Raw genomic sequence first — 24106 nt, 5'->3', positions numbered from 1 at the left:
AAAGCTTTGGTAAATTCAATTGATTGGACATGATTTGGAAAGGCACACACCTGCCTATATAAGGTCCCACAGTTGACAGTTCATGTCAGAGCAAAAACCAAGCCATGAGATCAAAGGAATTGTCCATAGTGCTCCAAGACAGGATTGTGTCGAGGCACATATCTGGGGAAGGGTACCAAAACATTTCTGCAGCATTGAAGGTCACCAAGAACACAGTGGTCTCCATTATTCTTAAATGGAAGAAGTTTGGAACAACCACGAGCTGGCCGCCTGGCCAAACTGAGCAATCGGGGGAGAAGGGCCTTGGTCAGGGAGGTGAGCAAGACGCCAATGGTCACTCTGACGGAGCTCCAGAGATCCTCTGTTGAGATGGGAGAACCTTCCACAAGGACACAATCTCTGCAACACTCAACCAATCAGTCCTTTATGTTAGAGTGAACAGACGGAAGCCACTCCTCAGTAAAAGGCACATGACAGCCCGCTTGGAGTTTGTCAAAAGGCACCTAAAGAACTTTCAGACCATGAGAAACAAGATTTTATGGTCTGATTAAACCAAGATTGAACTCTTTGGCCTGAATGCCAAGCGTCACTTCTGGTGGAAACCTGGCACCATCCCAAAAGTGAAGCATGGTGGTGGCAGCATCATGATGTGCGGATGTTTTTTAGCAGTAGAGACTGGGAAACTAATCAGGATCGAGGGAAAGATGAACAGAGAAAAGTAGAGAGAGATCTTTGATGAAAACCTGCTCCAGAGAGCTCAGGACCTCAGACTAGGGCAAAGGTTCACCTTCCAACAGGACAATGACCCTAAGCACACAGCCAAGACAATGCAGGAGCGTCTTCGGGACAACTCTCTGAATGTCCTTGAGTGGCCCAGCCAGAACTTGGACTTGAACCTGATCAAACATCTCTGGAGAGTCCTGAAAATAGCTGTGCAGCAACGCTCCCCATCCAACCTGACAGAGCTTGAGAGGATCTGTAGAGAATGGGAGAAATTTCCCAAATACACGTGTGCCAAGCTTGTAGCGTAATACCCCAGAAGACCCTAGACTGTAATCGCTGCCAGAGGTGCATCAACAAAGAACAAAGTAAAGGGACTGAATACTTATGTGAATGTGATATTTCTGTATTTTTTTTATTAAATTAGCCAAATTTAAAAATAAAAAATAAACTGCTTTCATTATGGGGTATTGTGTAGATTGATGAGGGGGAAAAACTATGTAATCAATTTTAGAATAAGGCTGTAATGTAACAAAATGTGGAAAAAGTCCAGGGGTCTGAATACTTTCCGAATGCACCGTACATACAGTATAACAGGAGCACACTTTATAACAGCTTGCCAAAGGTTTGGGACAGTTACTGACAATACCTGTCAGAATTTGTTTTTTTCTTTACTTATACATATTAGCAAGGAGTCCATCATTATATTCACCCCCCCACCCACCCCCCTCTTTCTATAGATATTATAATTTAACTTCTCCATTATGGCTTTTCATTGATTCATTAAGACAGTTGAAAGCACTCGCTTTAATTAGATGCGCCGAGTTCACTATGGCAAATTCATGTTCTTAGATCCTTTCCCAAAGGCATCGTATATACACTGTACATGTTCTGTTCTCCTGTTAGGAAATCCTGAAGGAAAGGTGTCCATGAAAATACTATATCGATACAGTATTAATGGGGCATCCCAAAGACCAAAAGGCAGTACTACAGAGCGATACAGTCCTCTTTTCACAGATCAGCTATACAGAAGGACACCAGCAACATGGGAACCGAGCTCATGTCTCCGACCGGCTAATTGTTTCCGATTGGAGCGGAGAGGCAGTTTAGGCAGGATATCTAGTGGGACAAAAGACATCCTGGCCCCAGTGTCAACCGTCATCCACATTAATTATTGAAACTACGTATGAGAGGCGAGTCATTTGCATATAGATAACAGTCAATTTGATTTAGAAAATGGGGGCAGTCACCGAGTTTCAGCTTTAATCTGTGAATAAATGCATGCAGTGTTTTAAATAAAATATGAGGGTTGATCAGATGGTTGCTTGTCCACCTTACATTTATGGATTCTGTGAAACCACAAGGTAAGTACATTTATGCTTTTTTGTCTTTTTACACACCAGCTCAGAATGTAGCCACTGATGAAAGGTATTACCAGAGTCTACTGGGTTAAACATCAGGGTAGGGGTTCAATTCCAGTCTATGAATTTTAATTCAAGCAATTAAACCGACATTCAGTTAAAGACCTTTAAAGACCCCCATAAGTTATTAGGATATTTTGATGTATGAATTGAATTTCAGTTTCCTGGATTAACTACTGTGGAAATGAAATTGACCATATAACCTTTAACACTCCTCTCATGCTTCACCAATGCACCTGAACACACACACTATTAATTGAAAATGAGAAGTTGACCTGTGTCCAATGTCGTGACACCTGTCCATAGACCGTATAAAAACAGGGGCACCTGTCTCACCCCTGTGGACATTATGTGAGAGACAGAGGTCAGCACTAATTAAATAAACTCTTGTCAAAGGGATGTTGAATTATTCAGTCTTTGACAACTATTGAAACTGCCAGCAATTTCCCCAAGTCAAGATGGTGCCATGAACATCTTTGTCTTAGATAAATGTTTTATAATCTTTGGGAAATTACCTTGATATTGTGAAATTGGTAAGGTACACATTGGCCTAACTGCACCCCGCTTACATTTATTAGATTTGCGACTGGACTGAACATAACAATTGGCTCTTTGGGATTTTGTTATTTTTGCAATGGAGACCACACCAGGGGACAGTTCCAAATGTATTGTGGGGGGCATTTTATATTATTATTGTTGATTGGGCACAGGGCAGGGTAGTGTTTTCTCCCTGGTTTACATTCGCTCTTTGGCCCCTTTTACTATATCATTTCTTCCATCCTAGCCACATTTACTCATCTGCTTAAATCTGCAACTTCTACTTCACCACAGGTCAATATAGTTTACAAGTCTGTCTATCCTGCCCTCTATCCACAATTCATAGTGACACTAGTGGTAGGTGGGTCATTTGTCCAGATCTGCAATAGGCTAACTAGCAATCATACCACACATAAAAGCATTCAAAGCTTCATACATTTTCAATATGAAGGCAACAGATAGGAATAGCTGATAGGCAGTGAACATGCCAGGTACATCATTGCATATGAAAGAACAGTGGGGACATGAAACACTCAGCTCAAAAAGCTCCCCTATTGATCTTGTTTATGGACAATACAATTATCCTTCCTAGACTATAGTAGCTTACAACACCACAACGCAATGAATAATTGCATTATTGCTTTCAAGTGAGTACAAAATTATACTCTAGGCTGCAGTGAAAATGTAATTTGAATAATGTCACAAACGCACTGTAATTTGAACATTCCATTTGGATCAGTTGTGGGTTTACTCTCAAGTTTATAAGGTATAGGAAGGTACAGTATCATGTCACCAGCTGTATTTTTTTCTTCTAAAAACTGAGATCATCATTCTGACAAGTTGTCCTATAATAATGTGCCCACATATGCTCCTGGGAGGCCCAGTTATTCAGGAAAGCTTAGTGTGCTGAGCCTCTATTTCTCACGCACCTAGAATCTAACGGTTCAATATAGACTAAATATTTGTTATACAATTTGTGGCATAAACAAAGTTTTAATCTGATTAGGCTACTTCAAGTCTCCTATAGGGATATACACGTTTGTTCAAAATATGATTCCAGCATCCTCAAAATAGCTTCTTTTTTTTTATGGTTGGTTGGAAACCTGGTTTATGCAAGGACAGTACCTCAGACAAAAGAAATGTCATGACATCATGGGAAAGTATGTAGTTTATTAGGCTAGATTAAGGTTTTTTAATTTAGGGCATTTAAAAATCATGGTTGAGTATGGTCCAGAACGATACAGCTGTTCCAATCTGAAACAGTAGTTCTATAACGTTTACATTTGAACAGATATTGCGTTATCGTACTCACCTGTGAGATTTAGACAAGAGAGCAAGGAGTTCATAGCTGTACAATTAAAGGGTTAGAAAACATACAGCAACAGTTGAGTCAGAGATGATCTTAGTAAAGCAAGTGGTTAGCAGGGTGGGAAATTCAAATTGAATTAATATTTCTAATTGTCATCTTCTGGTATTGCCACCCTGTTCCAAAAATAAAATGTATTTTCCCCCCTAGGCAGAGAAAATCAGAACAGTAAGAGAGGTGTAGAGGAGAAAGGAAGTGAGAGCATAGGAGACAGAAGAGGGTGAATAGAGCTACAGGAGAGTTTATTGAGCATGCTACAGAGTTAAAGCAGAGTAGGTACACACAGCAGGAACCATCAAACGGACTCACTCGGTAGAAAATTAGCTTTTAATCGTGCCTTTTCCAAACTATATGTAAAAACTCAATCCATGTAGAAAATATACAACCTTTTTCCACACATTCCTAACCTTTTTAAATTTACTGTATTTTGTGTTCAGTTTTTACTGGAGGTGTGGTGTAAAGGTAAAATCCTTTACCAAAAAACCACAGAATATCATTTAAATCAAGGAGAAACATTCTGGGACTGTTTGACTTCGATTAGCGTTCCCCCCGAATCAAAACACAAGCCACATTTGTTTTTGTAAATGAAAACATAAAATCAAAGTAGGTCTAAAAGGCACATTTACTTTGGTCCCCAACAGTCAGTCCATCCTCATGTACAATCATACTTCGTTATGACCACATTGCCTAACTGGATGTTGGACGCATGCAACAGCAACATGTCTTCACTACTACCATGACCTATCAGTACACAAGCAAAACAATTCACTGACATTTTCACTCGAATCAAACATTTTCCAAAAGGAACAATTATGTATATGCAAATAAGGATTGAAAAACAGACAGCAAGGGAACATCTAAGCGGATGTCCTCAGCAGGTGAAATGTACAACGGTGTCAGCCTTTACAGAAAACAAATAAAGCCAACTAACTGAATATGGGCTTCTTCATCTAAGACGGTTAATCAGGTCCCTCGCCTACATTATGAAAAATGTTTTAAAATCGAAGCTATAAAATCTGGCGAATATCCAGTAATGTACACAGGGAGAGAAAACAAAAAGAAAACACACTACCCTCCCCAAACAGAATGTGCCTAGACCATCACTTGTAGAACCGTAAGGAGGCAAAACGATGATAATATTTTGCTGAGTAAGGCACATTTTTGCTGATTCATTCTAATAAAAGAGGGAATACAATTCCTCTTCATGATGAACATGGGAAGGGAGCTTGCCAACCACACAAACTAAGGTCGAGGGGGATAAGGGGATCTAGATGGGGCTTGTTTTACAACAACGACATTGAACAAACTACCGTCACTACTAGTAGTGGGGGGACTTTTGATAATTAATATTGTCTGACTGAAAAGTTTCCCCCTAGAAGGTGAGGGTCACGATGATTGACTAATTGAGGTTAGTCAAGGAGAGGGGTGGGTTGTGATGGCGTGGTTCATCTAGATGGTTGACTTGGAGAAGGAGACCTTCAGGTGGTGGTTGCTGCCCATGTCGTAGTTGTGGAGGTCCATTAAGGCCTGGATGGCCTCCTCCACCGTGGACATCTGGAGTAGCGCCATTTTGTGGCCTCTATTTGGGGTGGGGGAGGAAATGTGATCATATAGTCACACACAAGTGGTAAAATTATGAAGATCGCTGCACATTACAACTGGTGTTCAAAGGCTCAGGCTTGGGACTAAATGTGATAATACGTTAAGGGCAGTAAAATACAGTCTTACTGGAAAAACTTGAAGGCCTTCACAATGCCCCCAGCATTAGAGAACAGCAGTCGCAGATCCTCCTCTGTCACATCCTCCCTGTCAAGTCCGAAACTGACCGTGAGCACAATGCAAGCACATTCAGCCATGTCAATAAACTAGCACACTTCAATCTTCTCGTACTGCAACATCTTACCAGTGCTACACCCAACCACCTAAATTCAGCAGCAAACTACTCAATAATAGTCTGGTGCAAAAATAAACAATGCTAATGTGCCAAACATCATAAGAGGCAGCATATATATAATGAGAACAGTAGAGGTCTGAGACCAGAGCCTTCAGGAACTCTGAAACTTAACATTGGATTTGTCTGAGGAATTTCTATTAATTGAACCTTCTAACGCCCTAGCTAGCACAACATATATTTATGAAATGGTACAGCCAGAATCCAGTCAAACTCTAGACAAACTCACGGGACGTTAGAGAGGTGGAGTGTGGCGGAAGGAGGGAAGATGTTCTGAAAGTTCTTGGAGCCGGGCTTCTTGAACCGGTGCAGGGGGGAGTTTGTGAAGTCCTTGGTTAGGCCCTGGTCATCCAGCCCTTCCCTGGGCAGCTGCACTGCCTGGTGCTTGGAAAGCGTCACACGGATTATCTTCCCGTGCATCTTCTGGCCATTCAGGTGGCTCATCGCTGAGAGGACAGGCACATAGGAAACACGGTTACAGTGACATGTTTCTCATGCATTTAATGTGGAGGTGTTTCTCTACCATTCATTTGAAATTCTCTTTTAGTTCGAATTCAAAAAACAATGCCAATAGGTTTCAAAAACTGGATAATGGAAAGGATAGGGACCCGCACACTGTCAAAACCATGGGATAAATCCAAAACAGAGGCTCAGATGCAAAAATATCATTTTCATCTACCTTTAATTAGAAATGTTAAGACACCCTTTAGGATCGTCCTAGGACATTTTCCATTCAAATTAGTTTCAACTATGATTTTGGGATTGTGGAAAACAATGAACTCAAAGACACATCAAGAACTGTAGATTTACCAGAAACATTTTATATTCTGTTGAAAGGAACAGCAGAGCAGCCAGGGGCCTGGCAGGATAACACAGGGATTGAGCGGAACCGATCCAAACAGGAGCTAGTTAAAGGGGGGGGGGGGGGGGTTGAAAGAACACTCCAAAACTCAGACAAGAGGTACAGAAGCGGGGCGTGACTGAACCCACTCACCGAGCTGGGCTTGGTTCCCGTCGGACATCTGGATAAGAGCACTGTCCTTCTTATTGTAGAGGATCTTCACGCGCTGAGCATCACCGTACACCCCTTCATTATAATGATAGGCAGATGGCAGGAGGGAGCGAGAGAGGAGAGTGCAAAGGCAGAGCAGAGGGGAGAGGATTGAACCATTAAGGACAACGTTAGTCCTTCAGAGACAGAGTTAAAAAATTAGTCGTAAAAAGGGGATGGAGAAATCATCCATATAATTTAAACCAATCAAGGAGTCTTAGAACAAGAGACGTACAAGATAGACAGAAGAGAGAATATGCAGATAAAATCCCTCCCCCAAAAAATAACTAGCTTTGTGAAATGGAAAAAAAACTAACAGAAAAACCTATATCCCAAATAATCATCCATGCATTAACATAATTGCCCCAGAGTGAGAATAAGAGAGACTGGAGGCCTTGATGGCCAAAATAATATGTACTCAACTAAAATCAATATGAACGATTAAACAAAAATGTGATGAAACAGTTCCTCAACTATGGAAACACTAATCAGAAATCAAATGAGAGCTAGGTTGTTTTTTTGTGTTTTTTTTACATGGAGATGGAGTAAAGAAAAAAAATATATATATGAAAAAGGTAGTGCTAACAATAACATACCGAAGAGGGTAAACAGACTTTGGGGCGTAACCATCTTTAGAAGGAGAGAAGAGCAAGCAGCGTAAGACAGGTAGAGAGGTAGAAGAGTCGGAGGTAGAGAGCCAAGATGGACAGATCATCCATAACGGAGGGTGGTTTCCCGTAGAATGATGAGGTGGTCATGGTGCATGGGTTCAAGGCAGTTAATTGGGGCAAGTCGGTCCAAGGAGGAACATTTTTGTTCAGGCACAAAGCATGAACATGTAGAGGATGGGTAAGGAGGGGGAGGAGTAACAGGGTGCAGACAGGACACAAAGGGGGAACGAGGGAAGAGCAAGAATTAATGAAGGGGGGTAGCAATGTGGCGTAAATAAAATAAAAAACAGGTCAGTACATTGGAAAATGCAGGAGTTTGGTCAGAAATGGCTAGATTTGGTTTGCGGTGGTGGTGGGGGGTAATCCTAAACATACAAGAAAATAATAGTGCCAAATGTTTACACCGGAGACCAAAGAGGGAGCCGAGTACATAGACACCAAAGCCTAGTTTGTAGCCAATAGTAATTAATGATAGGGATGTGGGTAGGGCATGCAGAAAAGTATCACAAGTTCAGGTTTTAGTAGCTTTACTAGCGTATGAAATGCAAGCATATTGGTTAAAGCAGGTGGGCTACACCATCAGTTTCAAAAGGAGGGGAGTTTGGGCCATGCAGGTAAAGACATGAAAACCACCTTACAGAGTTATGGCATAAACAGAACACATTTTCAAGTCCACAAACCCAGTGTTTGGGGAGAGAAATGATAGAATATTACTTCTGTTGAGAATGTATAGACAGATATAGCATAGATAGATATAGCATAGATAGTGACAGTGGGTGAGAGAAAAAGGTGAGAGTGGTTGGTGTAGCCCCCCACAGTCCATACCAACTTGACAGCTTAGAGAAAGGCATTGGAATAGACAGGTGTGAACGAGAGAGCTTTGAAAGAAAAGAACGAGAGTTAGGAAGGACTATCACTTGACATGAATGAGAGAGGGAAAGAGTTTAGGAGACCGTAGTTAAAAATTAGCACGAAATGCATAGGAGAGAGAAAGAGAGAGAGAGACCCTCTATTCAATAAGACAGAGCCTGAGAAGTAACTGCAGTTCAGTTGACTTAGAATATGGAGACAGAGAGAAAACATATGCAAGCACTGAGGCCAATATCAAATTCACATAAATAATGAGCACCCGATGTGAGAATGTGTCGCCATTCCATCTCTTGACTGGACGTACATCCATTGGGGATGACCTTGTGGTGAATGACGCCTGACAGAGAAACAATCCACTCGTCTTGGTACTAACACCATCAGGCCAAGCTAGATAAGTTGTGTGCAGCAGAGCTTTGAAGAACATTCAAAGAATGCAGAGCAACACTGAATATTGCTGTAGCCATCTTACAAAATGATGTGTCAGATTTCTGTGTACTGATCATGAGGTGTAATAGATCATCCCATAAAGGTACTGACTATCTGTGCAACAAAACGCAAGGTAAGACTAAATAGCCAAGTTGTATAGATGGGGAGCTTTTTCCACTGCTTTCTCTCTGAACCCTTCCAATCATGAAATTACACCAGTCATACCGCGAATCACAAACATCTGCTCAAAGTCGATGTCGGAATCAAAGGACAATGATGTACAAGGTACCGTCAGAGGCAATAGATCTGAGTGAGATCTGCATACTGACGGAGGAGAGTGAAGGGGAGAGAGAGAGAGAAAGGGCGCGTTACTCACCTCCTCGTTCAGGTTGCTGACCAGGAGCACGCCGCTGCAACCAGAGTGTCCGGAGAGCACCATCCTCCCTGCAGCCGCCGCCGCTGCCGCCGCAGCACTCATTGGATTGATGGCTCCTGGAGGAACAGCCAGGCCAGGCACGTTAATGGGTAGACAGAGACAGGGGCAAAGCACACCACACAGCCATGTGTTACAGTGTGCATGCCATGTCCACACACCAGACGTGTGCACTCAGACATTGCACGTCCTAATACGTCTCAATTCCATTATTTTACTTTTTAGACGGGTGTATTGTTTGATATTATTGCACTGTTGGAGCTAGGAACACAAGCATTTCACTACACCTGCAATAACATCTGCTAAATATGCGAATACAACCAACCAATTTGATTTGCATGCATTTACATAACACACACAAAGGGACTTTTTCTGCATAGCGCAAGACCTCATTGTCAAAAGCTATTCAAGACACAGGGAAGGTCGGTCAACTCTAAAGCTAACCATCCATTATTACAATGTCATGGCCTATCACATATTTTATTATGATATCCTTGGTTATTCTCAAACTGATATTTCAAACTCGTCAAACATGCTATTAGACCATTTTAAAGGGGGTTTTCCCCTTGGTCCAACAGGAGTGGTTGCTGTGCCACCAACTACTCTTGCCTCTTTCTCCTGGACGACATGGACACACAGCAGGTAAGACTTAGAGATTGAAAGAAAGAAAATATCATGGAAAGCATAGGTACCTCCGCCCTGCGAGAGGGAGAGAGAAGACTGAAACCCTCCACCATTAGAGTAGTGCGCTCCCATTCCAGAGGGGGTACCTATGGAGAGGAGGTACAGGGAAAAGCTTAACTATACAGGGGGCAGGTGGGAGTAGTAATAATGTAGAAGAACTCAAAAAAGCTTTATCAAATTGACAAGGCTCTTATATGGCTTGGAACATGGCAGACTGTCGATAACACAGTGACACATTTTCTATTATGTTCTTGTTCCTTCTTTTGTTCGTCACTTAACAGTGTGTTACTGGACTGGTAGGGATTTCTGTTGTCCTCCGATCTCTACAAAGCATTAGATAAGTCCATACCCAGAATGCCATTGAGAGAGAACACTTAGTGGTATTGACTTCTATACAGAGGAGATAGAGCAGACTGGACTGGCCTGGAAAGACAGAGAAGACAGAAAAGGGGAGAGAATGGATGGAGAGAGGTCTTACCGAGCAGGGAGGAGTCCTTATTATAGGCGGCGGCCATGGCAGGGTCTAGTGCAGGCTGGCCGTCACCGGCAGGGAGCTCGGGCCGGGTGTAGTCCCGGCTCTTGTCATTGTTGTACTTGACGTTCAGGTTGACCAGCTTGGAGAAGTCGATCCGCAGCGTGCAGCAGGAATTGTAGATGTTCTGGCCATCCAGGGACTGAACAAAGTGATAAGAGAAATGACTATTAGTAAGCTTTTTGTTTTATTTATTTTGGTTTGAATAATTGTCATAATCTGGAGAAATGCAATTGTTATCAACCTTCACGGTAAATTGACAGAACTGAAAAATTGAATATACTAATTAAACAGACTTTTATCCAAAGCGACTTACAGTCATGCGTGCTTATATTTTTTATGCATAGGTGGCCCCATGGGAATCGAATCCACTATTCTGGCGTTGCAAAAGCTTTGCTCTACCAACTTAACTACAGAGGACCACATGTATAATACACCAGTGGTTTGTCTGTCTGCTCACCAGTCTGGCTTGCTGGGCGTTGACTGGTTCGCTGAACTGGAGCAGGGCCTGGAACTGGTTGTTCTTGGTGAACGTGATGATCTTCATGACTGTTCCAAACTTGGAGAAGATCTGCTGTAGAACGTCCAGAGTGACTGGGTAGAACATGTTGTCGATGATTATCCTGAGCACAGGGCTGGGGGCATGGGCTAGAACACTGTCCAGCGTACTGTTGTCAGAGTTGGGAGAGCCACCATCCTGCACTGCCGACACGGCCTGGAGGACAGCCTGTGCGCGCTTGATAAGTACGTATGAAATAGAGGGAGGGAAAAAAGGGGGGAAATTACAACAGTCTGCAAATCAACAAAAAGTACCGTCACAATAGCCAAGGCTCACTCATACACCATTGTTTCTCAGTGTCTACACTAGAACCTCACTACTAGTCATGCACAAGTGTATTTTCTGGGGAAGGGTAGAATCTCACCTGGTTGAGAGTGCTGTCTGTCTTCAGCTCCTTGTGGTTAGAGAACTGGATGAACACGGGGACGTTGCGGACCTGAGGCATCACCGCCGTGTAGTAGTTCACCATGGTAACAGCCGCCTCCTCCGTACCCAACTCCAGGAACGCCTGGTACATCGAAAGAGGACAATTTGAAGACAGGCAACATGGACAAATTCCTTCTATACCCAATACTACTATGTAGTATTAAATAATTTGATTCTAGATAAATAAATAAAAACATGCTTAGGGTAGGGGTTGTTCGTAGGAGTTGTTCCTGGCCATTTGACTAGGAAAAACTGACAAGGCCAAATGGTCAGGCCATATTCTGTCCTTAATTAACTTATTGTAGTGTAATGATTAAGAAAAATAACTCAAACAATTCTTCCCACATTAACTCACCTGATTTTTTCCTTTCAGCATGAGGATGTTGGTGACCTTGCCGAACGGTAGGCCCAGAGCGATGACCTCTGTCTCTGACACCTCGCTGGGCAACTTCCTGATGTGGAGCACACGGGAAGGGGGACTCTCCATCCTGTCCTCCACTCTCAGTTTTTTACTGCTGTCATTGCCGTTAGCTGTGAAATCAAGCATCATGCATGAATATATCGCATCAGCTGTCCTCTCAGCTGTTAAAATGTGTCAAGGACCATTGACTGTGGATATGTTAGAATGTGAATTGCTTTACTTTTCTGTATGACTGAATGGGAGGAAAATGAGCTCACCAGTCACAGAGTTAGGGCTGGTGCTGTAGAGACTCAAATCATCTGAGCCTCTCTGTAAAATATGAATGTATACATAAATGAATTTGGTACATCGTTTCCCAATTAATGAAATGATCCTGAAAAGTCAGTTGCGAAAGTGCAAACTTACCTTCATGCCAACTGCAACATCACTGACAATGCTAAAAAAGGCAGGGGAAATATGAATGTCAGTTGTGCACACAAATCAGTGCAAGCAACGTATAATTAATTAATGGAAGCAAAAATGTATGGTGTCAATTAACAATCAAGTTAGCTAACGTTAGCCAGTTTGCTAACGTTACCCACAAGGTTAAGAACTACCAGTGTGAGTGTAGTTGTCTTGCAATTTCATTTCGTTAAAATGTGTAGCTAACAATTCGTCATCTTTACATTTTGTTTGACGTCAAAGCTCATTGCAAATTGTAGCAACGTTTAGTACATTCGGGTATCAGACCTCGTCAGCCAACTCGTTAGCTACTAATGGTCGCTAGTTACCGTAACGTTAGTTACTAATGGTCGCTAGTTACCGTAACGTTAGTTACTAATGGTCGCTAGTTACCGTAACGTTAGTTACTAATGGTCGCTAGTTACCGTAACGTTAGTTACTAATGGTCGCTAGTTACCGTAACGTTAGTTACTAATGGTCGCTAGTTACCGTAACGTTAGTTACTAATGGTCGCTAGTTACCGTAACGTTAGTTACTAATGGTCGCTAGTTACCGTAACGTTATCTGATGGCTACACTAATGTCTACCAAACTCATCCGAAGAAACGAAGGAAACGTGTCCGACCAACGCGTAGGGGTACGTGCGCGCTCAACTAACCAAAACGCGACATTGAATGCTTAACAGTAGTTAACGAGCTTAACGAAATTGTAGAAATATTGGCGCTGCATAATCTCGGTTTAACACAACTCTTATATAGATAGCCAGAGTTGAATGTATTGACTGGTGTATCTTAATAAACTAGATATCTACGTTAGCTAGCTTGTTTCGTAGCAAGGTGTACGCTGTGAAATTATATGGTAGTACTAGCTAGCTAATGCAATGCTAAGAAGATGGGTGGCAAGCGGGCCACCATCTCAGAACGAATTCAAACGTGGCCGGCCCAATAAGCTAACGTTAGCTTTTAACGTTATTACATAGATACGTCGATAGTTACATTAAAACCTTTCGCGAATATAATTAACCACACAATCAACGTGCACGCTTCAGCAAACGTGAACACATACCTTTCCATTGCCGGAGGGTGTCTAATTTCGCGTTTTTATTTATTCGTTAAATCTCAGCTCCACTCCGACACACACACCAGACGACTGCAAAATGGTTGCAATTTCCCAAATGCCCTCATGAAGTGCGCCGAGTAACGGAAAATGACGAACAAAGACGATTATCTACAGACAGTTCATTGATTATCAGTTATAAAGACATACTTAATCGAAATATGAGCTTAGCCACGTGTTATTGTTTGCTACTGTAATCATTAGCTTTAAAATATTGTTATTAAACAAAGCTTTCCCGCAGTTACATTTATTGTCATTTTAAGGTCAATCATAGCTTCAGCAAACAACTCAATGACAAGCCCCTGGACCTCACTACCTATGCTTGACTAATGCAACTTCATATATTTCATCAGTTTATAGCAAAAATAACAACAAATATTTGGTTTACATTGTCTTGCCATGGGGTCTCTCACCACCCCAGGCCTAGACCACAATGGTTATGGCACATCCTGTGTGTCATTATACCGTTATTGAATTCCAACTTCCATTGCAATGGGGCCCAGTTACAAAGGGAACAGAGAGCATGCAACCCCTTTTGTTTCTGAATCTGCTATTGAAAGGACTTTGGGGTATTATATTTCACACACACCAACAAACACACATTTTTATTTATTTATTTTTTATTTTACCTTTATTTAACCAGGTAGGCAAGTTGAGAACAAGTTCTCATTTACAATTGCGACCTGGCCAAGATAAAGCAAAGCAGTTCGACAGATAAAACGACACAGAGTTACACATGGAGTAAAAACAAACATACAGTCAATAATGCAGTATAAACAAGTCTATATACAATGTGAGCAAATGAGGTGAGAAGGGAGGTAAAGGCAAAAAAGGCCATGATGGCAAAGTAAATACAATATAGCAAGTAAAATACTGGAATGGTAGTTTTGCAATGGAAGAATGTGCAAAGTAGAAATAAAAATAATGGGGTGCAAAGGAGCAAAATAAATAAATAAATTAAAATTAAATACAGTTGGGAAAGAGGTAGTTGTTTGGGCTAAATTATAGGTGGTCTATGTACAGGTGCAGTAATCTGTGAGCTGCTCTGACAGTTGGTGCTTAAAGCTAGTGAGGGAGATAAGTGTTTCCAGTTTCAGAGATTTTTGTAGTTCGTTCCAGTCATTGGCAGCAGAGAACTGGAAGGAGAGGCGGCCAGAGAAAGAATTGGTTTTGGGGGTGACTAGAGAGATATACCTGCTGGAGCGTGTGCTACAGGTGGGAGATGCTATGGTGACCAGCGAGCTGAGATAAGGGGGGACTTTACCTAACATACTACTACGCCCCCATGCAATCTGTCACTTGTGAGGTTTTAAGGCTGAGCGTTGTATGACATAGGCCTGGATTGAAGAAGTTTCCACGCAACAAGGAATTTGGCTGGATTCATAGGAATTCATTGATTATCAGTATTTTTAGTAATCAATGTCTTTCTGTTGTATTGCCAAGATACTGAAATTACACCTTGAGATTGATCATACTCAAGGAAATTATATTGATATTGGGATCTAAAAACATAAAAAATATATTACATAAAATAACCAAATAAAATGCTTATGAAACTCGTAATTTCCAAACCAGGTTTATTTTCATTTCATGACCTGGACCATTTTAATATTTTATCCAAAATTCAATTTCCTCAGTTTTCACACTTTCTTTTACAGCTTTCCCTCATTTATTGTCTCTCATAACCACAATGTCTTTATGTTTTATTGGCTCCCCAGCTCACCTCAGAGGGCACTGCTGAAGATGAATCCTTTATCGAGGGAAGATGAACTGGACTGGAGAATGTCAAGTGGATTAATGTAATAAACCTTGACTGCAGAGAATTCCCAGACCTATTAATGCTTTACGTCACTGTATGTTTAAGTGACACACTTAGTGCAGTGTATGACACAGTTTTTTATTTTACCGGAAAACGGCCAATTCAATCCCCACAAAGGAAAGAATATAGAGTGATTTGTTATGGCTTTGTATGTTGAAGTTGGGACTGTTGTGTTTCATCTAGCCTATAATCTTTGAGATATTACATTTTCAGTGAGAACTGTTGAACTCGGGAAACTGCACTGGTTTGTCTTTTAGTGATGTGAGTACATGATTAGATAGCTTTTACATTAATCAATGTGGAGCTGTTCATCCAGGCAGTTTCTCTATCCGATTAAAGACACCCCCTGTCCACGGAAGCTGTTTTAAAATTAACCCTTTACCCATTAAGTCATAATTTACAAACCCCTGGAGTTGATTACCAAATTAAAGCATTGATTTAGGCTCTCAGTTTGGTCATTATTAATTTCCGATCTGGGTAAGTTTGATTCTGTCTCCTGCCTAAATAATAACACTGGTTTATTCCAATCTGTCTTACTTTTTACTGAACTTAAGTTGTTTTTCATTAAAACAATTTAAAATCCATTTCCACTTCTTATTGTGCTGTGCAGTGAATTTGGTTATAAGAGTGAACCAATCAGGTACTAAAGGAATAAAATGATGACATTGGGGCTGCATAATACCCTGGGCATATCCTTGGGACAAAATCGATAAGAAAAAGATACCAGTATCAAAGAATGAAACAAAGCCAGTTGTTGGTTTAATTAAATACAGACTTCCCAAATAAAATAGTGGCTTCTCTAGAAACACTGGAATTTCAGTCAACTTACCATTTTCAAAAAACAAAACTTATCATGTCAAATTCACTTTAAATGGACAACCCATACTCAGTGGCTTATGGCAGTTTTACCCGCACCTCAAACTCATGCCAGTTTTCATACTGGACAGACAGGTATGGTATAAGGACAGATCAATGCAGTTTGTATAACACCTTCTGCTTTGTTGAGCCAACTGGCCTTTGAAATGGACTCTTCATGGTCAGTAAAGTGTCTGTTTAAAATGTCAGGGCACCACTCTTATTTCCTCCCTGTTTCCTTTAGTGGACAGAGTGTGTGAAAAGGACAGTAGGTTACTGACCTTCTTGTTTTATGTGCCCACAGAGCTTTGGCCTTTTTATTCCACTTTGTCCACAGTTCTGTTCTTATGGCCACTCACTTTCCCCCAGGTCTGACGGCTCTAAGTGTTTGATGGATGGCAGCTGTGCTCAAGGGCTGCAAATGGATCTTGGAGCTGGTCAAAGCTTCTCTCGACTTGTACTGTATCTGTTGTCTAATCCAGAGCTATTGAATCGGGGATTTTACAAACAAGGTCCTCTTTTCACTCCCAGATCTTTCTTTATTCGGTGGCATTGTGAGCCAACACAGATGAGACTGATGATAGGAGTCAATGGGCAAAATCATGATGTGGTTTTGTCATTGTGAGGCCGTGTCAGGAATGAAAGCCTTCTTCCTTCAATTCATAGAAAGGTTGGAAAGTCGCTGAAAAGTCTGCCTCCGATGTCAGACATCATTCAGTGTGTCCATTAACCCAACTCTCTGCCAGCCTAAACAAATCAACATTGTAGTAGCATTGTAGCTATTGCAGCCAATACCAGATGTAGGCTGGGTTTCTGTACAGCACTTTGAGATATCAGCTGATGTAAGAAGGGCTTTATAAGTACATTTTATTTAAATATGTATTATGCAATCTGCACAGCCAAATAATGTGATTTTTAAATAGATTTGGTCAAAAGGTACCAAGGACAAATAGTTGAAAAGACAAATACTGTAACCTTTTTAGTTAATTATATATTTTATATCATTGTCACTCACACATCTAGGTTCAGCAAGCAATGTTCAGAATGAGTGGTGTGATCCTCTCTGCCACAGACTGTTTTTTTTTAGATGGGACACAACTTTTGTTGAAATTTGTTGAAGGAGATTTTACACAGCAGGTTAGGAGAATAGACGTAGCAGATTAGGTTAAGGTTGGGGAAAGGGCTAGGGCTAGGGTTATCTCAAATAAAAAAATAAAAATCAACTTTTGACGTCAATTTGACAAAAGCTGTATCCCTTCTAGATATGGCCCCACAGCCTGGAGCCATGGCCAGGTAATGAAGGATATTTTTTAGAAGAACCTTAACAGGACTTATTTAGGACTTACTTTATGAAGAGATATTGTGTGCTTGACCTTTTGACTTTGTATTTATAATTTAACCCGATCCTGTATTGATGGTATTTCATCATGTCCAGTGGAGTGTAGTGAGCGGATATGCTGTTGTATTTCCACCTCTTGTTTTATTATCATTAGGCCTCCTGAAAGCACATGTGATAAGCTATTTAACTTATATACATGTACTGGTGTTAATACTGTACGTTTATTGGCAAACTATCAACTATGAATCAACTTTGACACTAATAGGCTGTAACTTTGTTTTGTGTACTGCAAAGACAAGAAGTCAGAGAGAGAAGACGGTGAGATCCTCACACATATCAAGCACAGCAAGTTAGAAATCTTCTTTTTCATTTGGACATTTGTTTTTGTCACGGCTTTCTTCTGTTGAAGGAGAGGCGGACCAAAACGCAGTGTGGTTATTTAGATACATCTTTAATAAGGATGAAAATAGAACAATATAGAAAAACCAAAAACAGCCCTATCTGGTGTAACAAACACAAAGACAGGAACAATCACCCACAAAACCCAACACAAAACAGGCTACCTAAATATGGCTCCCAATCAGAAACAATGACTAACACCTGCCTCTGATTGAGAACCATATCAGGCCCAAACACAGAAACAGACAAACAAGACATCCAACATAGAATGCCCACTCAGATCACACCCTGACCAAACAACACATAGAACATACAAAGCAAACTATGGTCAGGGTGTGACAGTTTTCAAAGAAGAGTCATGCCTTATCTGCGACTTATACATGTAAACAAATTATTTTATCTACACAGGGGTACACAGAACCGAAGTAGTTTCCAAATCAATGCTCAGCATGAACCTGATATACAAGTCATCCTCATTAACCTCTGGCCCCTTGCCTGTATATCCGATGAATTTCTTCTCCAAAGAAACAAGGTTCTGAATCCTGTCTCTGGGGAGAATTACGTTTGTAGCACAGCAGCATGATAAAAAAGTATATAAATACAAGTCCAGGATTTGGCATGAGGATGACACACCGTAAGGTCATAGCTCCTACATTTCTTTCAATAAATCGGAGATAAAGATACTGTCTTAATGACTCACACTTCTGTCCTTGTTAAAGTGAGCTTTACAGTATACACACAGCATTTTTAGTTAGTAGTTAATTAATGACAGTGTTGGAAACTTTGAATAAGAACAGAAATGTAGGTGATACCACAATATTGCAGGATAATTAGTTTGAGGACGCATATTAATTAAAGAACTAAAATCTAAATACGTACTGCACAACATTGTGGAATCTGATAACTGCCATGGTTACATGCTATGTTATAGAATATATTATAGAAATGCACCATTCAGTGCTGAGAAGGATAGGAGGGAGAACCCTTCAAGGCCACATTGATAGGTTTTGTATAGCTGTGCTGTGACACACAATGATCCTGCTACACAAGGCAGCTTGTTAAGGAGGGTCACGAAGGACACAAAGACAGCCGGCCAAACAAAGAGTTAGAAATAACGGACCATTGTGAACAGGAGCTGTTAAGATTTATATGTGACGCTACTGAGTCCTCACAGACACTGGGGTGCATGCATGTGTGTGTGTGTGTGCGTGTGTGTGTGTGTGAGGTAGAGCGATAGAGAGTAGTGCTGTTGTATCAGTTATGATGAGGTGTAAACACTAACCCAATATACGCAAGCTTTCCTGTGATTCTGTGATGCACTTGCACAGGGGGTAATGGGGGTTGCACAGTCAAGAAGACATGACACACGCACACACAGACACACACACTACGTCTCTAACGACAGGTCAGTGGTCCTCCCAGAGAGCTGCCTTGCCTGACTGTTATCCTGTTGTGACCATCCCATAATCCCCCAAGAGCTGTGCCCACGGCCCTTGACACTGTGACCAATCATGTTTGCTCGAGGAAACCCATTAAAGCCTGGGCGAACTCTCCGCTGCCGTGGCGACACACACACACTCCTCAGGGAGTCCCAGAATACATCCAAGCCCGTAAAACAGCAAGGCAGAGAGCCAGGCCTCCTTTGTCATAATTCTGCTACTGATAGTCAGTGACTGCCCATCCTCCCCTTGAGAAGGCCTACATTTAGTCGCTAAATGAAGGACTCGAATGGCTGCACAAAGCATGGATGGTTTCTGGTTTATCCTTGTGAGGTGCTGTATGGGTGAAAGCACTAAGAGCTCTATTCAATCTTTATCGCTGTAGTGTTACAGATTCCGCGATAGAAATGTTAAGGTAATTTTTGACTGAGCGGACATATGCCAACATATTTCCCGTGAATGCAGTCTCCGCTAAGGCAGGCATATTTCCTTTAAATTTAAATCACGCTGTAAAGCCGAACTTCCGCTATGCGGATTGAATAGAGTTCTAGTACTATATAGAGATAGGTAGAGAGGAGATGGAATATATGGAATATAAAGATCCAGGAAGTGGAGTTAATGGGAGGAGCATGCATCTAGGGAATTTCAGATCGCTGCAGACACACTGAAGTGCTTGACACCAAGGCTGGAGGGACACCACCATGGCCACCGCTTATTGCAAAGCAGAGCCACAGAGTACTTTGCTATGCAACTTCAAAAATCAAGCAGGAAGAGTTAATGATAAGCTTAATATGAAACCCATGGGGGATCCCTAAACCTCTAGTATTTTACAGGGCAATATAGCATACATTTTCTGCCATTGCCGTATAGAAATAAGCATTCTCCCTTTTGGTGATAGAGAAGGCTGGCTAAAGCACGCACGTGTACACAAAAGTGATAATTTTCAAATGAGTCTCGGAGTGCTCCGTTTGTTGGTAGGAGTGGACACACAAGGGATGGATAGCTGTAGATGATAACCTACCACCAGTGAAAGAAAACTCCAGGAGCAGACAGACTGAACAAACAACAGTAACACCTCTCTGGTCCTCCAGGGAAGTGGACCGGCATCGGGGAGGTAACCCACAGATTAGGCAAATGTTAATTAAGGCTTATGGAGTAAAATCCATAACATATGGTTGATTAGTGGCCCGCAATTTAAATGAGCCTGTTCCACTGTTGCTGAGTAGTTATTACTTTCGCAACCTCCCCCATGTTTCACAATTTCAACTACCCCTGGCAAAACCTGCCAAACATACTGTACATGTTTCACATTGTTGTTTTCAAGCTAATAAATTCACTCAATGCCTTGAGCTAGCTATTTTGTGACTATACACAACTTACCATTAGTGGTTTGAAATAGCAAACATTGATTTATATTGAATGATTATAATGTCAATGATGCCTGACAGTTGTAATGCAGGATTACTTTTGTACCAAACATTATCTCTGTCTTCATTAATCAATAGCTCTGCCTTTAACTTCTTAATAATCTTGAGGAGTGTTGTAAACAAAACAAAAAACCATCCCTCTCTTCTTTAATTTCCTGTCTGTCTTGTCTCCATCCATCTGAAGTGGTCCTAATACATTCTGCTCTTGTTTTTATAGGGGGCTCAATCAGCTTTGAGTTTTTTTCTCCTCAGCCCAGAAGGAGGATTTGTTTTGACTGGGTCTTTGGTGATCGGTGATGGGTTCCCCCCCCCCCCCCCCACAACACATGGTGTTGTGCTACAGTTAATTGGGAGGCAGTGTTGATGAGTCTGTCTGCTCGCTGAGTCCTTATCTTGCCACCAGGCCCTTCTGGTGGTGGTTGGAACATTGGGCAGGAGCAGAAGCAGACATAGTCTCTGGTGGCTGGCTGGCTGGCTGGCTGGCTGGCTGGCTGGCTGGCTGGCTGGCTGGCTGGCTGGCTGGCTGGCTGGCTGGAGTGGCAGGGTGATTGACTGAAGTGACTTACAAGCTCAGTGTAACCATAAGGCCTCCCCGTCCTGCATTAAGAGACCAATCTGCTACAGAAAAGCCAGATCCATACATAGAGTAGATGGATGTAGAGATGGATGTAGTGATGGATGTAGTGATGGTTAAAGAGATGGATGTAGTGATGGTTAAAGAGATGGATGTAGAGATGGATGTAGAGATGGATGTAGTGATGGTTAAAGAGATGGATGTAGTGATGGTTAAAGAGATGGATGTAGTGATGGATGTAGTGATGGATGCAGAGATGGATGTAGAGATGGATGTAGTGATGGTTAAAGAGATGGATGTAGAGATGGTTAAAGAGATGGATGTAGAGATGGATATAGAGATGGATGTAGAGATTGATGTAGAGTCTGATGTAGAGATGGATGTAGAGATGGATGTAGAGATTGATGTAGAGATGGATGTAGTGATGGATGTAGAGTCTGATGTAGAGATCGATGTAGAGATGGATGTAGAGATTGATATAGAGATGGATGTAGTGATGGATGTAGAGATGGATGTAGTGATGGATGTAGAGACTGATGTAGAGATGGATGTAGTGATGGATGTAGAGATGGATGTAGTGATGGATGTAGAGATGGATGTAGTGATGGATGTAGAGTCTGATGTAGAGATGGATGTAGAGATGGATGTAGAGATTGATATAGAGATGGATGTAGTGATGGATGTAGAGATGGATGTAGTGATGGATGTAGAGACTGATGTAGAGATGGATATAGAGATGGATGTAGAGATTGATGTAGAGATGGATGTAAAGATGGATATAGAGATGGATGTGGAGATGGATGTAGAGATGGATATAGAGATGGATGTAGTGATGGATGTAGAGATGGATGTAGTGATGGATGTAGAGACTGATGTAGAGATGGATATAGAGATGGATATAGAGATTGATGTAGAGATGGATGTAAAGATGGATATAGAGATGGATGTAGTGATGGATGTAGAGACTGATGTAGAGATGGATATAGAGATGGATGTAGAGATGGATATAGAGATGGATGTAGTGATGGATGTAGAGATGGATGTAGTGATGGATGTAGAGATGGATGTAGTGATGGATGTAGAGACTGATGTAGAGATGGATATAGAGATGGATGTAGAGATTGATGTAGAGATGGATGTGGAGATGGATGTTCAGATGGATGTAGTGATGGATATAATTGGATTAACAGTGTGGGACAAGTGTTTGTGACTTCTTTCTCTTGCATACATTTTTATTTTCTTTACTTTAATGTACTATAGCTTCGTACTACTACCATAAAACACCCTTTTGCAATAGTAAGAATCAATTGATTAAAAGGGATTTAAAAAGTCTTAGTAGCTCTGTAAATAAGCTGGGAACTTCCTTTTCATAGTTGAGTTTTGTCTAGATTTCAGCACCACACAGCAGTGGCCAGCTCCCAGAAGTGTGTGTGTATTTGACTGAAATTGAAGTGATACGACAATACCATAACAACATTAAACAAAGCATCTCTGCTAAATACAGATCTAGGAACGCTAAGAAGGAATCAAATTAATTATATACCACGAAATCTGCCATTTTCACCCAACATGACCCTGGAAGAGCTGCTACTCTGCTTTGAGTGTTTTTCTGCCTGGTTAAAGGGTATCTTTCTCCACTAGATCCTGGTAAGCTATCAGAAAAAATACCAAATCACTAATGAGGAATATAAAATGTCTATTGCTGGTGGGATACCATTAACATTTTAGATATACTTTCTATTGCCTTTTATGACCATGATCATATGAAAACCCATCACTAACAACTTCATACGACTACAGTTTATACCAGTACTTCTGTGAAAGTAAGTAAGTCACATACTGTAAAGTTATTGCTCTTTATAATATCATAATTTTATTGCTGAAAATACATTTAAAATGTGTTTTACAGAACATCGCACAAGCTGCATAGTAATAAACATGATTTGTATTTGTGCAGTGTTGCCCCTAGCTACAAGAGGCCCATTATTTCAACACAGACGCGCACGCACGCACACACACACACACACACACACACACACACACACACACACACACACACACACACACACACACACACACACACACACACACACACACACACACACACACACACACACACACACACACACACACACACACACACACACACACACACACAATGACACTCCATGCGAATAATACACCACACCCCAGCTCATATAGACAACTCCCCTGCTCTGCTCCCTCTCATTATGGAGAGAGAGAGGCAGAGAGAGAGACACAGAGAGAGGCAGAGAGAGAGGCAGAGAGAGAGACACAGAGAGAGGCAGAGAGAGGCAGAGAGAGAGAGACACAGAGAGAGGCAGAGAGAGAGGCAGAGAGAGAGACACAGAGAGAGGCAGAGAGAGAGGCAGAGAGAGAGGCAGAGAGAGAGACACATAGAGAGGCAGAGAGAGAGGCAGAGAGAGAGACACAGAGAGAGGCAGAGAGAGAGGCAGAGAGAGAGACACAGAGAGAGGCAGAGAGAGAGGCAGAGAGAGAGGCAGAGAGAGAGACACAGAGAGAGGCAGAGAGAGAGGCAGAGAGAGAGACAGAGAGAGAGGCAGAGAGAGAGGCAGGGAGAGAGACACAGAGAGAGGCAGAGAGAGAGG

General features: G+C 41.6%; 1 protein-coding gene and 1 long non-coding RNA gene across 2 annotated transcripts; one reads left to right on the top strand and one right to left on the bottom strand.

The window, feature by feature from the left end:
• Positions 1–4260: 4260 nt before the first annotated feature.
• LOC109871779 (polypyrimidine tract-binding protein 2) lies at positions 4261–13702 on the bottom strand. Its single transcript, XM_020462770.2, has 14 exons — positions 13574–13702; positions 12474–12504; positions 12326–12377; positions 12003–12178; positions 11586–11729; positions 11123–11398; positions 10609–10804; positions 10139–10216; positions 9390–9505; positions 7643–7676; positions 6990–7082; positions 6225–6441; positions 5773–5850; positions 4261–5623 (listed from the first exon to the last, which is right to left on the bottom strand). The coding sequence occupies exons 1-14, from the start codon at positions 13579–13581 to the stop codon at positions 5494–5496; spliced, it is 1629 nt and encodes a 542-aa protein (XP_020318359.1). The 5' UTR covers positions 13582–13702; the 3' UTR covers positions 4261–5493.
• Positions 12845–16036, top strand: LOC116357799 (uncharacterized). The gene is made up of 2 exons (XR_004205789.1): positions 12845–13145; positions 15343–16036. It is a non-coding gene; the product is annotated as an uncharacterized LOC116357799 (long non-coding RNA).
• The last annotated feature ends 8070 nt before the right edge of the window (positions 16037–24106 follow it).

The sequence above is a fragment of the Oncorhynchus kisutch genome, linkage group LG27, assembly GCF_002021735.2.
Source record: "Oncorhynchus kisutch isolate 150728-3 linkage group LG27, Okis_V2, whole genome shotgun sequence".
Lineage (NCBI taxonomy): Eukaryota > Metazoa > Chordata > Actinopteri > Salmoniformes > Salmonidae > Oncorhynchus > Oncorhynchus kisutch.
This window is presented reverse-complemented; position numbering and strand designations above follow the sequence as displayed.

Bases quoted from the DNA above. Each gene is read 5' to 3' on its own strand.
- LOC109871779 (XM_020462770.2), bottom strand. The intron at 12,179-12,325 runs GTGAGCTCATTT...TTGATTTCACAG, and splicing joins CAGCCCTAACTCTGTGACTG to CTAACGGCAATGACAGCAGT. The intron at 11,399-11,585 runs GTGAGATTCTAC...GTACTTATCAAG, and splicing joins CAGACAGCACTCTCAACCAG to CGCGCACAGGCTGTCCTCCA.